The sequence below is a fragment of the Rhinopithecus bieti genome, unplaced genomic scaffold (genome assembly GCF_001698545.2).
Source record: "Rhinopithecus bieti isolate Rb0 unplaced genomic scaffold, ASM169854v2 scaffold_36315, whole genome shotgun sequence".
NCBI classification, from domain to species: domain Eukaryota; kingdom Metazoa; phylum Chordata; class Mammalia; order Primates; family Cercopithecidae; genus Rhinopithecus; species Rhinopithecus bieti.
In genome coordinates, this window is record NW_016815814.1 from 499,684 (window position 1) to 516,681 (window position 16,998).

At 39.4% G+C, this 16,998-nt stretch overlaps 1 protein-coding gene across 1 annotated transcript in view; it reads right to left on the bottom strand.

The window, feature by feature from the left end:
* The window catches only part of GMCL1 (germ cell-less 1, spermatogenesis associated), a 53,120-nt gene that overhangs the window by 4,867 nt on the left and 31,255 nt on the right, over positions 1-16,998 (bottom strand). The window contains exons 10-13 of the mRNA XM_017853771.1: positions 15,558-15,627; positions 11,625-11,700; positions 6,320-6,465; positions 3,748-3,835 (exon numbers count right to left, since the gene is read on the bottom strand). Coding sequence (XP_017709260.1) covers positions 3,748-3,835; positions 6,320-6,465; positions 11,625-11,700; positions 15,558-15,627 — 380 coding nt within the window. The remainder of the gene's footprint in view (positions 1-3,747; positions 3,836-6,319; positions 6,466-11,624; positions 11,701-15,557; positions 15,628-16,998) is intronic.

Here is a 16,998-nt window from a genome sequence, read left to right on the forward strand (position 1 = left end):
CCTGTCTCGGCCTCCCAAAGTGCTGGGATTACAGGCTTGAGCCACCGCGCCTGGCCTACTCTACATATTTAATCATATAAATTAAAATTCCCACAGGAATTTTTGAAAGGAAACTTAGCAAAATGATTCTACATCCCACACAGGAGAATAATCATGCAAAAAGAACTGAGAGATTTTGAAAAAAGAAAATGAAGGTGGTTTTGCATTACTAAATATTAAAATGCATTTTAAAGTTAGCCTAATTAAAACAATGCCTTGTCTTCATAACAAAGAAATCAATAAAACAGAAAGTCCAGAAATGAAAGCAAGTTTATAAGTATTTCATGTACAATAAGGCATTTCAAACACATTGATACATCCAGTACACTTCAGATACATCATCAAATACTCCAAAGTAAAAAATTAAGCCATGAAAAGAACAGAAAAATATGTAGATGACTATTTATATAATCCTAATAAGATGGGGGCCTAAGGATCACACCAAAAAAAGAAATCATAAAAGAAAAAGATAGATTGTTTTGAAGGTTGAAAAGACAAATGACAAAAATGTAAAGACTGTCTGGGCATGGTGGCTCATGCCTGTAATCCCAGCATTTTGGGAAGCTGAGGCAGATGGATCGCTTGAGCCCAGGAATTCCAGACCAGCCTGGGCAACGTGGCAAAACCTTGTCTCTATAAAAAAATACAAAAATATTTAGCTGGGCGTGGTGGTGCGAGCCTGTAGTCTCAGCTACTTGTGAGGCCCAGGAGGTGGGGGCTGCAGAAAGCCAAGATTATACCACTGCACTCCAGCCTGAGTGACAGAGTGACAACCTGTCTCAAAAAAAAAAAAAGAGAAAAGTAAAACTACAGACGATCACAAATGTTAGTATTTTTAATACATAAAAGCTGTTAAAAATTAGCAAGAAAAAAATGAACATTTTAATAAAAAATTTAACAGAAACAACATAAGCTGTCAGTTTACATGAGATGATATGTTCAATAAGCATAACAAAACCCAACCATACAGTAACCAAAGAAATGAACATTGAAAATTAAGGGCCAGGCGTGGTGGCTCACACCTGTAATCCCAGCACTTTGGGAGGCCAAGGCAGGTGGATCACTTGAGGCCAGAAGTTCAAGACCAGCCTGGCTAATATGGTGAAACACTGTCTCTACTCTAAATACAAAAATTAGTGCACTCCAGCCTGGGCAACAGAGCAAGACTCTGTCTCAAAACAAACAAATAAACAAAAAGAAATGAAAGTTAAAACAAATAGTTGTTTTAACATTGACTACACTGGGATAGAGATGAAAAAGAATGATAAGACACAGTATCGGGTATACTCTCCTGTACTGCTGCCGGGGGGCAGTATGAATTGGACAGTACCTTTGGAGGGCAATTTGTCCATTAGAAAATTGTATGTACCATGCAACAAGAATTCTACTTGGAATTTATGCTTTTAAAATATCATAAAAACGGACAAAGATATATGTATATTTCCTATAGTATTGAAAAAAATGAGAAACAACTTTATCCAATAAAGAGGAATTATCTAAATTATAGTATAGCCAAAACAACTAATATTATGCAGTTCATAAAAATGATGCTGTGAATATATATTTATTGACAAGAAAAGCTATGTACAACAAAGTGAAAAAAAAAAGTAGATTACAATTACTACCTCACTGTCTGATGCATCTAGGCTCTCCCGGCCTTGGGCTCTGAGAGAGGACTAAGCCTTTCTTCTACTGGGCCCAGGCCAGGTAACCCCACTTTGCCACTCCCCCAGGCCTGACCACTATGCTGCCAACAAGTTCTCCCCAACCACTGAGTTGGCCATGAAGGAGACAGAAGACAACAACACACTTGTGTTCACTGTGGATGTCGAGGCCAAAAAGCATAAGATCAAACAGGCTGTGGAGGAGCTCTATGACACCGAGGTGGCCAAGATCAACACTGTGATCAGCACTGATGGAAAGAAGAAAGCGCATGTTCAACTGGCTCCTGAGCATGCTGCTTTTAGATGTTGCCAAAAAACTGGGATCATCTAAGTTGAATCCAGCTGGTGAATTCTAAATATATATATATTTCACCATTAAAAAAAAGCAGGTTACAAAATAGCTAATCTACTGTGATCTAATTCTGCAAAAAAGATACAGGTAAAGAAAAAACTCAGCAATGTATCTGAGTGGTACATGTATGATTGTTATTTCAGCTGACTTATATTTTCCGTTCTTTCTACAACATCCATAACCTATACGAAACACTTACACAACTCCCGAAGTAAATCTTCCAAACTCCATCCACAGCCCTTATGCCCTGGCTCTAGTTATACTGAACTCTTCCAACCATCTTTCAGTTCCTTGAATGACCCGTGTATTCCCTTGCTTCCATCTTACTCACCATTTGAGGCTTGGTTCAGGTATGCATTGACTTGAACACTTTTCCAGGAGATGATGTTTTCCCTGAGCTTTCTTTCTCCTCCTCCTCCAATAACCACCCCCAACCCCGGCAACTGCTCAGTTACAGGTTAGAGTCTTCTCCCTCAAGGTTGCACACTCTGAGCTCATTCTATCACGCTACTTACACTAGTCTATATTAACACAAGCCTGTCTTTATTTCTTCTACTCCTAGCTGAGAACCAAGCACATGGTGGGGACACAAATGTTTGCTGAAGGAACATATGGAATACAACTACTATCTTGGCCTGGTGCTTTTTTAGGTCTCTGGCTGGGATTGAGCCATGATGGTATTTTTCATGAAGTTTCAGGTAGAAGATAAAGATAGTCATTATCTCTTCAGCTGCAGAGGGTACAAGAAGGACCAACAGAGAATTCTGATGGAGGCAGATTTGAACTTTCTCATTGTATATCTGCCTTGAAATGGACATTCCTACCTATTACCTTTCATGTAAGATGGGGGTCGGCTAGAGTTTCAACAATGAGTGGATGACCCTCTGTAAGAATGCTATTAAAAGAAGTTCTCATATGGCATGTGAGGTTACAATGATCACTTCCAGGGTTACTTGCAATGCTAAGGATATTCTACGATAGTCTCTTCAGTCTGAGGAAAACTACTAACTTCTCATAATTTATGTAAACTATAACAAGCTTTGAATCCTTTAATATTATGCCCTTTGGAATGATGATTAGTTTTAATAGAAATAAACTTCCTCAATATTTTAACAGCTTTCAATTTTACTTTTAAAAATGGTCTACTTTCTCATCATGACACTTTGAAACTTCTCTAAGTGTGTGATGTATGAATAAATAAATGGCTTTGGAGATAATCTGGGGAACAACACAGAGTTTGCCATCTTACGAACCTAATGGGCTAGAGAATAATGCTCTTAACGATATTCAGGAGCTTCGGAGACATACAGGATTGTCTTCAAGATGCCTGCTGTGAATGTATAAATAAATGCACTATGTACACAATGGATAAAGCACTTAAGTTCCTAAAATTTTAGGAATGAATTTTAGTGCTGCTGATGATATTCAGGATAAACAATTATTGCCTTATAATCAGCGTTTCCCTGCCCCTCAAATAGTGTTTTCTTTTTTTCTCCCAATTATGCTTCCGTTGGGATGGGGTCAGTTATGCATAAGTGAACGTGGTACTTTCATCTTTACCTTCAAAAGGCTTTCAAACCAACTTTTAGGTCAAAATGCCATCACTTTAATGTTAATTCTACTTAATAATTTTCAAAAGAGGATTCAAAAGACAAATATTATAATGACATACCAGAAGATAATCGAACATACCTGATCCTTTTCAAGTGTAAGTATTTGATAGCCAGTTGTTCTACTACATATTAGTTTTCCACTACTATCAAAAGAAGCCAAACGTAATCTAGGATTTAAAAAAATAAATAAACACAGGATTTTTAAACCACAGATTAAATAAGCCCTTCCTCACTTTCATATTTACTTTTCCTCTATGTTTTTTATTTGATAAAAGACTTTCAGGAAGTCTTTTCAAACTGTAATCTGACTGCATTCAGTGACAAGCCTGTGCTATTACACATATCTGGCCAAGAGAAATAATTTATAAATGTTTTTACTGTGGTAAAATATACATAACATTTATCATTTTAACCATTTTAAAGTATATAGTTCTGTGGCATTAAATGTATTTCCACATTGTTCTTTACTCATCTCTAGAACATTTTAATTTTCCCTCGCTGAAGCTCCTTACCCATTAAACACTAACTCCCCACTTTCCCTCCCTGGCAACCACCAGTGTACCCTCTGTACCTATGAATTTGTCTACTCTAGGTACTTCATATGAGTGGAATCTTATAATATTTGTGCTTTTGTGAGTGGCTTATTGCACTTGGCATGTCCTCCAGGTTCATCCATGTTTAGCACGTATCAGAATTTCCTTCCTTTTCAAGGCTAAATAATGTTCTCTTTTATGTATATACCGTATTTTGTTTCTCTAGCATCTGTCAGTGAACATGTGGGTTGCTTCCACCTTTTGGCTATTGTGAATAATGCTGTTATGAACGTAAGCATACAAAAATATCTGTTTAGGTTCCTATTTTCTTTTTTTTTTTGAGACAGAGTCTTGCTCTGTTGCTCAGGCTAGAGGGCAGTGGTGCAATCTCGGCTCACTGCAAGCTCTGCCTCCCAGGTTTACGCCATTCTCCTGCCTCAGCCCCCCAAGTAGCTGGGACTACAGGTGCCCGTCACCACGCCCGGCTAAGTTTTTTGTATTTTTAGTAGAGACGGAGTTTCACCGTGTTAGCCAGGATGGTCTCGATCTCCTGACCTCGTGATCTGCCCGCCTCAGCCTCCCAAAGTGCTAGGATTATAGGCATGAGCCACCGCGCCCGGCCTAAGTCCCTATTTTCAGTTCTTCTGGGTCTATACTCAGAAGAGAAATTGCTGGATTGTATGGTAATTCCGTTTAATTTTTTGAGGAAGCGACATACCATGTTCCATAGTGTCTGTGCCATTTTACGTGGCCACGAGCAGTGCACAAGGATTCTAAATACTCCACATCCTTACCAACACCTGTTACTTCTGTTTTTTTTTCTATTCTGTTTTTATTAATAGCCATCCCAATAGGTGTGAAGTGATAGCTCATTGTGGTTTTGGTTTGTATTTCTCTAATTAGTAATATTGAGCATCTTTTCATGTGTTTTTTAGCCATCTGTATATCTTCTTTGGAAAAATGTTTATGCAAGTCTTTGGCCCATTTTTGAGTTGAGTTTTCTTTTAAAATTATAGAGTTGTAGGAATTTTCTGTATATTCTGGGTATTCATGTCTTGTCAAATGTGTGGTTACAAATATCTTCTCTCATTCCATGGGTTGCCTTTTCACTGTCCTCTGATACACAGGTTTGTGATTTTGATGAAGTCCAATTTTATCTACTGCTTCTTTTGTTGCCTGTGCTTGGGTGTATTATGGAAGAAATCACTGCCAAATCAATCATTAGGAAGCTTTCCCCCTATGTTTTCTTCCAAGAGTTTAATAGTTTTAGTTCTTATGCTTAGATCTTTGATCCATTTTGAGTTAATTTCTGTATTGATGTAAGGTAAGTATAAACATATGACTTTTAAATCATATGTTCATTAAGCTATTGTCCAATTTGTCAGCTTCTGGTATCCTCTCAGAAAAAGATTGCTAGCAACTACTGGACAAAGTTTAACATATTAAATCCTTTAAAAAGTTAAGGATAATACATGTTTTCCTGGAAACATACCTTGCTACATATTTCAACAGTCTGGACCTTTTATTTGCTAGGAATAGCAACAAGGCGATAACTTCAAGGCTGATATTCCCTTTGGTATATATTCCAGTCTATTCATTCTCCCTGACATACTAGATCTTATGATTCTGATTACTGACAATACATTTCACACGAATGGAGCCTCGTCATTTCTACCACTTCCACATATACTGTAGCTTACCAAAGTTCTACTAATGTTGGTGTAAATTATCAAGGTTTTATTTCTTTTTTTTTTTTTTTTTTTTTTTTTTTTTGAGACGGAGTCTCGCTCTGTCGCCCGGGCTGGAGTGCAGTGGCCGGATCCTGGCTCACTGCAAGCTCCGTCTCCCGGGTTCACGCCATTCTCCTGCCTCAGCCTCCCAGGTAGCTGGGACTACAGGCGCCCGCCACCTCGCCCGGCTAGTTTTTTGTATTTTTTAGTAGAGATGGGGTTTCACTGTGTTAGCCAGGATGGTCTCGATCTCCTGACCTTGTGATCCGCCCGTCTCGGCCTCCCAAAGTGCTGGGATTACAGGCTTGAGCCACCGCACCCGGCCAAGGTTTTATTTCTTACATTTCCTCTGGAGTGAGGAGGAGTGGGGTGGGGAATCTCATCCTACCTAAATGCTATGCTCCTTCGAGGCTGTAAACTGACAGATCCGCTACATGGCTGATTCAGTGTATTGCGTTTGAAAATGATGTATCGATTGGTGTAAGTTACAAGTAGGTCAAAGCCGAAGTTAAAACCCGTCCAACGCCAGCAGTACTAAAAAATACAAGAGAGAAGACTTACTTCAGTTTATCATATTAGCAAATCAAAAATTAAAAATTCAAAATGTCTTTTGTCTCTAACTCATTACAAGTATTTCCCTCATGAGTGGCTGACTTTTTGTCAGTGACTTTTTCTTCAGGCTTATCACCCCAAACTATACATATATCTATGCCAGAAAAGCTGCCCTTATGATCATAATTCTCTAAGCTACTTTCCTCTTCATGATCAGTTTCCTTATCTCTTCATACTGCAATTCTACCATAAATAATAATGCTTTTTTTTTGAGACGGAGTCTCACTCTGTCACTCAGGCTGGAGTGCAGTAGCATTATCTCGGTTCACTGTAACCTCTACCTCCCAGGTTCAAGTGATTCTCCTGCCTCAGGCTCCCAAGCAGCTGGGACTACAGGTGCCTGCCACCACGCCCGGCTAATTGTTGTTGTTGTTGTTGTTGTTGTTGTTTTGAGACGGAGTCCGGCTCTGTCGCCCAGGCTGGAGTGCAGTGGTCGGATCTCAGCTCACTGCAAGCTCCGCCTCCCGGATTCACACCATTCTCCTGCCTCAGCCTCCCAAATAGCTGGGACTACAGGCGCCTGCCACCACGCCCGGCTAATATTTTGTATTTTTAGTAGAGACGGGGTTTCACCGTGTTGGCCAGGATGGTCTCGATCTTCCTGACCTCATGGATCCGGCCCGTCTCGGACCCCCCAACAGTGCCTGGGCATTACAGGCGTGAGCCACTGTGCCCGGCCCCTAAGTTGTTGTTTTTTGAGACACAGTTTTGCTCTAGTTGCCCAGGCTGGAGTGCAATGGCATGATTTTGGCTCACCACAACCTCCGCCTCCCGGGTTCAAGTGATTCTCCTGCCTCAGCCTCCAGAGTAGCTGGGATTACAGGCATGCAACACCACGCCCGGCTAATTGTGTATTTTTAATAGAGACGGGGGTTTCTCCATGTTGGTCAGGCTGGTCTCGAACTCCTGACCTCAGGTGATCTGCCCGCCTCAGCCTCCCAAAGTGCTGGGACTATAGGCGAGAGCCACTGCGTCTGGCCTTTTTTTTTTTTTGTATTTTTAGTAGAGACAGGGTTTCACTATGTTGGCCAGGTTGGTCTTGAACTCCTAACCTTGTGATCTGCCCGCCTCAGCCTCCCAAAGTGCTGGGATTACAGGCGTGAGCCACTGTGTGAAGCAATAATAAGGCTTTTCACTGCAACTCTAAGTGACTATATAGCTTAGAGCACTAAGAATCTAGATGGGGGTAATTAAGAACCCATTAAAATCTCCTTGCTTTAAAAATACTCTAAAATACCTTAAGTGACACATAACTGGGTTATATAAATATCATCATGGGGTTCACGAGTTTGTTTATTCTATCAGCTAATAGTTAATGTGAGAGTATCAGATAAGGTGGTGTGATAGAGAGAAGTAGTTAGGGCTTCAAGTGTTTGGCTGACACCCTGGATTGCAATTCAGTATTAACTGATACTTACTGGGCACATATTATATGCCAGGCACTCCTCTAAGCAATGGAATCATAGCAGTAAATAACATACAGTTTCTGCCCTAGTAGAGGTGACGTGATAACTGTAAGGGCAAAGCTTTTTTTTTTTTTTTTTTTTTAGAGACAAGGTCTCTCTATATTGCTCAGGCTGAACTCTAACTCCTGGGTTCAAGCAATTTTTCCACCTACGCCTCCCAAATAGCTGGAACTGCAGGTGCATACCACTGTGCCTGGCTGGAGCAAAGGTTCTGAATAGGTGAGCATGGATAGAGTCCAGTACAAAGAGAGGGAATGGACTAAGAAGCAGGCAGTTCATTTTTCTAGTAAGAGGAAAAGCATAGCGCATAGCTACAGATGCAGGTAGACTGGCAGAACTACTGGTAAGAGGATGTACAGATTCTCTTTTCATTGCAGTAGGCAGCAAGGCCATCAGATAAGAGTAAGGGTGAGAGTATTGCCCTTTTGAGGAGAGAAGGTATGAGTTACCTCAGCTAATGGGAGGATCAGTTCACTAGGGAAATGCAGACAGATCAGGATGCAGCACTAACCTACTTGAAATTCATGGTTACCACATTCAAGTGGAACCTAATGAGGTATGGTGTTTGTCTTTAATCACATTCATCTGTTTGGATGCGAGCATGGAGTGCAACCCTTAACAAGAGTTGAGGTTTAGCCAGGTGAGTTTAACATGTCAAAGAGGAAAAAGAAAAGTTAAAAGAGTATAAGCAAGCGACCAATTTTAAGATGGAACATAAAATATAAGTCAGGCAAAGAAAGAAGTAGAAATGTGGTCAGAAAGGTGATAGGGAAATGTTGCAAAAATAATATATTATATAGCCAAATGGGGTTAAAAAATTGTTGGAGTCTAGGTGCTAGAATGAGCTAGAAAGACGAGGTGGGTTCTGAAAACGGGATGCCTGAAATGGAGATTCTGAAGGTGGTGTAGTAATTAATAACGCAAGGGTATGCTCATGGGAATGGATGCCTGAGGAAGGGCGGAGCACAAGAGCATGGGGGAAGGAAGGTCAAGGAATAGAGATATTGAAATCATCAAGACTGATAATAAGAATAGTGATAAAGAGGCCAGGCGCGGTGGCTCACGCCTGTAATCCCAGCACTTTGGGAGGCCGAGACGGGAGGATCACAAGGTCAGGAGATCGAGACCATGGTGAAACCCCGTCTCTACTAAAATACAAAAAATTAGCCGGGCGCGGTGGCGGGCGCCTGTAGTCCCAGCTACTCGGGAGGCTGAGGCAGGAGAATGGCGTGAACCCGGGAGGCGGAGCTTGCAGTGAGCCAAGATCGCGCCACTGCACTCCAGCCTGGGCGACAGAGCGAGACTCCGCCTCAAAAAAAAAAAAAGAATAGTGATAAAGAAAGGTAATGAGGGCTGGACGTGGTGGCTCACGCCTGTAATCTCAACAATTTGGGAGGCCGAGGTAGGAGGACCACTTGAGCCCAGGAGTTTGAGACCAGCCTGGGCAACTAGTGAGACCTTGTCTTCACAAAAAATTTTAAAATATTAGCCAGGCGTGGTGGTGCATGCTTGTAGTCCCAGCTACTTGGGAGGCTCAGGTGGGAGGATCACTTGAGCCCAGGAAGTCAAGGCTTCAGTGAGTCATGATTGTGCCACTGCACTCCAGCCTGCGCAACAGAGTTAGACTCTGTCTCAAAAAAAAAAAAAAAAAAAAAAAAAAAAAAAAAAAAAAAAAGAAAGAAAGAAAGGAAAGGCAGTGAGCTCAGTGAATTATGGCCACAATAAGGGTAGTAGGTGGTATAGTAGAAGCATTTGCTTCAAAGTAACAACAAGATCTGGAAGCAGCAACAAGGAAAAATGTGAACTAAAGAAAACTATTCTTTTATACTCTGAACATCTATCATAATATAAAGGCAAACATAGGCTGGGTATGGTGGCTCATGCCTGTAATCCCAGTACTTTGGGAGGCTAAGGCAGGAGAATCTCTTGAGCCCAGGAATTTGAGACCAGCCTGGGCAGCATAGGGAGACCCCCATCTCTACAAATAGTAACAAATAAAATTAGCTGGGTGTGGTGGCATGTGTCTGCAGTCTCAGCTACTCCACAGACTGAGGTAGGAGGATTGCTTTCAGTTCAGAGCACTGAGGCTGCAGTGAGCAATGATTGTGCCACTGCACTCCAGCCTGGGCGACACACTGAGACACTGCCAATCAGTCAACCAATGCAAACAAAAAAAATCAACTTTTAAAATTAAAATAAATAAAGTAAAATGAGCAAAAGTTTGGGACAGCAATAACCAAATGGGTATCTATATAAGGCTGATTTTTTTGAAAAATAAAAATTATGATTAGTTAGAGGGGAGAATATTTAAAATGTAGTTCATGTCCCATTAGTAGATTGTAAAATCAATTGAATAGGATACAATCAGCTTTTTTTTTTTTTGAGACGGAGTCTCGCTCTGTCACCAGGCTGGAGTGCAGTGGTGTGATCTCAACTCACTGCAACCTCTGCCTTCCGGGTTCAGGCGATTCTCCTGCCTCAGCCTCCCCAGTAGCTGGGACTACAGGTGTGCACCACCATGCCCAGCTAATTTTTGTGTTTTTAGTAGAGATGGGGTTTCACCATGTTGGCCAGGATGGTCTCGATCTCTTGATCACAGGTGTGATCTGCCTGCCTTGGCCTCCCAAAGTGCTGGGATTATAGGCATGAGCCACCGCACCCAGCCACAGTCAGTTTTTAAAAAAAAAATATTAAATAGATAGCTGGGCATGGTGGTTCATGCTTGTAATTCCAGCTATTTGGGATGCTGGGATGGGAGGAGTGCTTGAGCCTGGGAGGTAAAGGCTGCAGTGAGCTGTGGTCGCACCACTGCACTCCCAATTGGGTGACAGATGGACAGCCTGTCTCTAAATAAAAAAAAATAATAAAAGTATTAAATAGAAAAAATAATCTCTGGATGCAGAAGGGTAAGTATTGTTTTTAAATACTGTTCTTTCACTTATCTACATTTATATTGGGTGATAATGAAAAAATTTCTTTTTGAGATGGGGTTTCTCCAGTCAGGCTAGAGTGCAGTGGCATGATCTTGGCTCACTGTAACCTCCACCTCCCAAGTTCAGGTGATTCTTGTGCCTCACCCTCCCTGGTAGCTGGGTTTACAGACACTGGGTTTCAGTAGAGACAGGGTTTCACCATGTTGGCGAGGCTGGTCTTGAACTCCTGGCCTCAAGCGATCTGCCCACCTCAGCCTTCCAAAGTGCTGGGATTATAGGTGTAAGCCACCGTGCCTGGCCGAGAAAAGGTAATTCCTAATGTGGGTAACAATCAATGGATCTGAATGTCCTTGATTTAGGATAACTGTAACACAGAATCACTTTTAAGACTATGTAACAGATCCCTCACAATTTCTTCTTTATAAATTTCGGATTGCTAAGGGACCCTCTTCTTGTATCTCTTATCTGAACTCAAAATTTAAGTTTGGCATTCTCATACAAGGCCAAGTAATCAATCACTACTGAGTGTGGTGGCTGTAACGCCTTTCCCAGAAGATCATGCTACAGAAAGTATATAAGCTCTTCTGAGGTATGCCAAGTGTCATGATTATTACTTACAGGTGCAGGATGTGCTGATAATACAATTTGTATGAGAATATTAACAGTCACAACCCATACTTACTTCACCATCTTTGGCAAGCTTTCTACCACACCTCATGCTATTTCCCTCTAGTTCTTCTTTATTGATTTCTTGAGGCCTAAAAATATACATAAAACATGAACTCTCATAGAAAATATGCAACTAATAATTAAAAAAGAACTATGAGTTAAGGACAGAAAATCTTGCTACCAGATTTAAAATAAATTTTGTGGTACAGATAAAATAACAATGTGTTGATTAAATTTAGTCCATTACCTTTGCTAGATAAAAAAGATTTAATATCTTCTATGTTTCACTTATTGCCCTGACTTCTGGACTACTTTTATTAGGGCTCAGTCAAACCAGAGAAGAGCAAAAGAAAACTGAAAATTCTATTTGCCAAAAAAAAAAGCAAAATCTACTAAGTAAAATAAGTTAAAATCTATTATTTCTGTAAATAAGATGTGACTTGATATCACCTACCACTTAACATTACTTGTTTCACATGTAAACCATTTTTCATGTAGTGTAAGTATGCAAAATCAATATTTAATAGAAAATGTAGAATTTTATCAGTTAAGTCTTTACTTGGTTCCCCAGTTTAAAAACCTTAATAAATTAAGAGAAACACTGTTATCTCAAGTTGTAATAAATATGGTATTATTATTAGCTTCATAATTCCAAATGATAGCAATACAATACATTCATTCATATACTCATTCACAACATGAAGTGCCTAGAAATTGGGTGCAATAATAGCATATATAATAGATAATAAAATAATGAAACAAATACAATAAATAAATAAGTGTAAATAAGACTAATAAAACATGTCCTTGATATCCAAGAGCTCAGTTTAGTAGGGAATTAGACATAAGTAATAATTATAATAGAGTTAATTATAATAACATTAATAATTTGTGGTTTGTGACATTAAGAGCATGAAGAAGGTACAGATTTATTGCCCATGGTTAGAGGGGGATCATTAGAGAGTAAATATTATTTATTTGTGCTTGAGTGGAAGCTTATTGGGTGAGGTGGAGGTGAGGGGTGAAATCTAAGGAGGGCTAAGAGTATTCCAGGCAGAAGAAATAGTGGATAAAAAGGAACTGGAGCATAACAGAAAACCAAATATAAAGGAATTTAATGCAGCTGCAGCATATGAACATAAGAATTTAGTGCACATTTAGTGCAGATGAACATGAAAGGAGATGAAGCTAAATGCATCTGGGATAGAATGCTGACAGTTCCCACAGGTCATGCTAATAAGTTTCAACTGCTCTTGTAGGTAACTAGTTCCCAAGCATTTATTCTGTAACTTTAAAATTTTTTATTATGAAAAACTGCAAACCTACGAAAGCAGAGAAAACAGTGTAATGAGCCAAATTTTCTTACCATCTAGCTTCAATAATTTTGAATACCAATACTATAATCCCTTAACTATCATCAAATATCCCTGGATATATTTAAGTAGAGGAGTGACACAGTTTTATTTGTTTTAGAAAGATAACTTTCTTGGCAACGTAAACGAGAGTTTTATGAGGAGAACCCCAGAGGGAGACTGGACATCAGATTATAACCTAGCATCCAGGGAATATAGTGTCTTCCTCACTTTAGCAGTCCTGTAGCAGTGAGCAGATGCTTGGTTTATCTGCTGAACAGAACATTTCCTAAGCAGGAATATAATCATACACAGTTGACCCTTGAACAACAAGTTTGAACTGCTTGGCTTCATTTATACACAGATTTTTCTCAACCAAAATCAGACCAAAAATGCACTATTTGGCCGGGCGCGGTGGCTCATGCCTGTAATCCCAGCACTTTGGGAAGCCGAGGAGGGCAGATCACGAGGTCAGAAGATCGAGACCATCCAGTCTAACACAGTGAAACCCCGTCTCTACTAAAAATACAAAAAAATTAGCCAGGCGTGGTGGTAGGCGCTTGTAGTCCCAGTGGCTGGAGAGGCTGAGGCAGGAGAATGGTGTGAACCCGGCAGGCGGAGCTTGCAGTGAGCTGTGATTGCGCCACTGTACTCTAGCCTGGGCGACAGAGACTCCGTCTCAAAAAAAAAAGAAAAAAAAAAAAATGCAGTATTTGTGGGATGTGAAATCCCACTTGTATATGGACAGCCAACTTTTTGTATATGTGGGTTTTGCAGGACCAAATAACTGTGGGACTAGAGTATGTGTGGATTTTGGTATACACAGGGGTCCTGAAACCAATCCCCCCAGAATGACTGTACCTCTTAGGCAAAAAACTAAACACTTATTCTAGTGCAGTATCTTAGATGAGACTCTATATTACCCTCAATAAGGAAATGGGTGAGGAAAATCTTGAAAAGTAAAGAACATCCAAAATTTAAAAACTGAATATACAGAAGATATAGGATGATTTATAAGCTACTTCATACACTACAAAAATGCTTCAGTTCTCAATTCCATTAAACAGTTCATTGTTACTTCATATACTACAAAATGCTTCAGTTCTCAATTCCATTAAATAGCTCATTTTTTGGTTTCAATTTATTATTTGTATTTCAACAACCTTTTTTTTTCTTATTTATTTTTGGGACGGAGTTTTGCTTTTGTTGCCCAGGCTGGAGTGCAACGGCGCAATCTTGGCTCACCGCAACCTCCACCTCCCAGGTTCAAGCGATTCTCCTGCCTCAGCCTCTTGAGTAGCTGGGATTACAGGCATGTGCCACCACACCCGGTTAATTTTGTATTTTTAGTAGAGGGTGTTCCATGTTGTCAGGCTGGTCTCGAACTCCCGACCTTAGGTGATCCACCCACCTTGGCCCCCCGAAGTGCTGGGATTACAGGCGTGAGCCACCGTACCCAGCCTCAACAATCTTACTATTATTTATGCTGGATAAATATACCGGAAATATATTTGAAAAAATATATAATTATAATCAAAGTGGAAACTAGGATCCTGGATAATAAAAATCTCATAAGCATCATGAATTTATGTAATACTTTCATACACTTACTGTTTGGATGAAAACTTATAATTAGGTCATTACTTAAAAAAATTCTTTGGTATATAAAAATGAGTTCAAAGAGATCAGGGGCAAAAAATTAAACTTCAAAGGTCTTTCTGTATACTCAGTCTCTTCATAATACCTATATATTAAGAAGCTAGCAGAAGGATCAAATCACAAATATAAAAGTTCTGTGAACTACAAAACACTATACCTCTTTCCTTTAAGATGAAGAAAGAGTATTAATATTTTGTGGGGGGAGTCATGTTTTTGCGGAAGGTATCCGTAACCAGATGGTGTTTTTTTTTGGTTTTGTTTATTTTATTTTATTTTATTTTTGAGACAGAGTCTCATTCTATCCCCCAGGCTTGGAAGTGCAGTAGAGCAATCTTGGCTCACTGCCAACTCCACTTCCAGGGTTTAGTAGAGACAGGGTTTCATTATGTTGGCCAGGCTGGTCTCAAACTCTTGACCCCAAGTGATCCTCCCACCTCAGCCTCCCAAAGTGTTGGGATTACAGGCGTGAGCCACTGTGCCTGGCCTGCATGGTTTTTAAATTCATTTTAGACTTAAAGATCATCAAAAAACCTATTTATTACATTAATTAGAATTTGACAATATTACCATAAATAAGAAAAAACAGATTTACCTAGACATAAATATAAAAATTGTGCTTTATGAAAGCATTACCTCAAATAATAGTTCAGTATGTCGAAAGAAAATCATATGATACTAAGTGAAACAAGGTATACATGGATTACATGTTCGATTTTACTAACAAAGCAAATGACATTTCAATAATTGCATTATACTAATTGACCAGAAAGACATTTATAAGACTGATAATGTTGCAAAATATAATAAAAGTGATATGATCTTTACTTCAACAGCTTGAGTTTTCAATACTGTTAATGATTTTTCAACATAATTAATGCATTAAAAAATCCATAGCAAATTTTTTTTTAACGAAAAATACATTATAATATACTCACCCCACCTCACTGTCTTGTTCTGCCCGCAGCATAGCAAACCACTGCTGTTTATACACCGAAGAGAGCCATTCTGAAATGTAAGAATAAATTAATAATAAATAATGACTGAAGAACATAAAGGATTTAAACATTCATAGTTGATAAAATTGTTACCATTTCTAAATACAAGTTTAAAATAGCAATTTAAAAATTAGGTAGCTTAGGCCAGGCATGGTGGCTCATGCCTGTAATCCCAGCACTTTGGGAGGCCAAGACAGGTGGATCATCTGAGGTCAGGAGTTCGAGACCAGCCTGACTAACATGGCAAAACCCCATCTCTACTAAAAATACAAAAATTAGCTGGGTGTGGTGGTGGGCTCATGTAATCCCAACTACTTGGGCGGCAGAGGCAGGAGAATCGCTTGAACCCAGGAGGTGGAGGTTGCAGGGAGCCAAAATCATGCCACTGCACTCCAGCCTGGGTGACAGAGTGAGACTCCATCTCAATCAAACAGACAGAAAACAAGCAAACAAACGAAACTGGTAGGTAGCTTATATTTTACAAACATACTATAATGGCTTAATGATCTTTAAAGTGGTAAAGGTTATATAGCTTTGTCTCAGGATAGACTGTACTTATATTGCATACATTTAAATTGGGATGTAAACCCTTAGTTGAAAGCATATTCTTGCATTTAATGTTTTCCTTTTCATAGTTCATATTAATTTTTCAATTGTAAAAATCATACCTGAAACTATATTTTTAGTTTTTACAGAAGTTCTGACAGAAAATTGAATAATAAACTCTTCAGTTATTAACATCTAAAAAATAACAATTAATTTGTTTTTTGGGAAATCCCTAAATTAGTAGATGAAACATGCACACTCAATAAATAATTCTAGAATATTAGATTTAGATAATATAAATTAAAATATTTTAAATTATTCTAAATAGAATAAAAATTACAATTATTGACATTCCTTTAATAATAAATACACTTTTTTCCCACAAAATAAGCCTGTGTAAGTGGAAATGTTAGTTATTTTAGATAAAACAGATTAAAACAAGAGTAGGCCAGGTGAGATGGCTCATGCCTGTAATCCCAAGCACTTTGGGAGGCTGAGGTAGGAGCATCACTTGAGCTCAGGAGTTCTAGACCAGCCTGGGCAACATAGTGAGACCTGATCTCTCCAAAATCATGAAAATTTGGTGGACATAGTGGCATGTGTCTGTCGTCCCAGCTACTCAGGAGGCTGAAGCAGGAAGATTTCTTGAGCCTGGGAGGTCAAGGCTGCAGCGAGCCCTGGACATGCCAATGCACTCAAAACCTGGGCAACAGAGCAAGACCCTGCCTTAAATAAATAAATAAGTAAATAAATAAAGAATTGGCTTAGCACTATTTATCTCTCTGCTCTTGTTTATTCCCAACTAGGGTAGTTTTTCTATTTTTTTTAAGTTCTT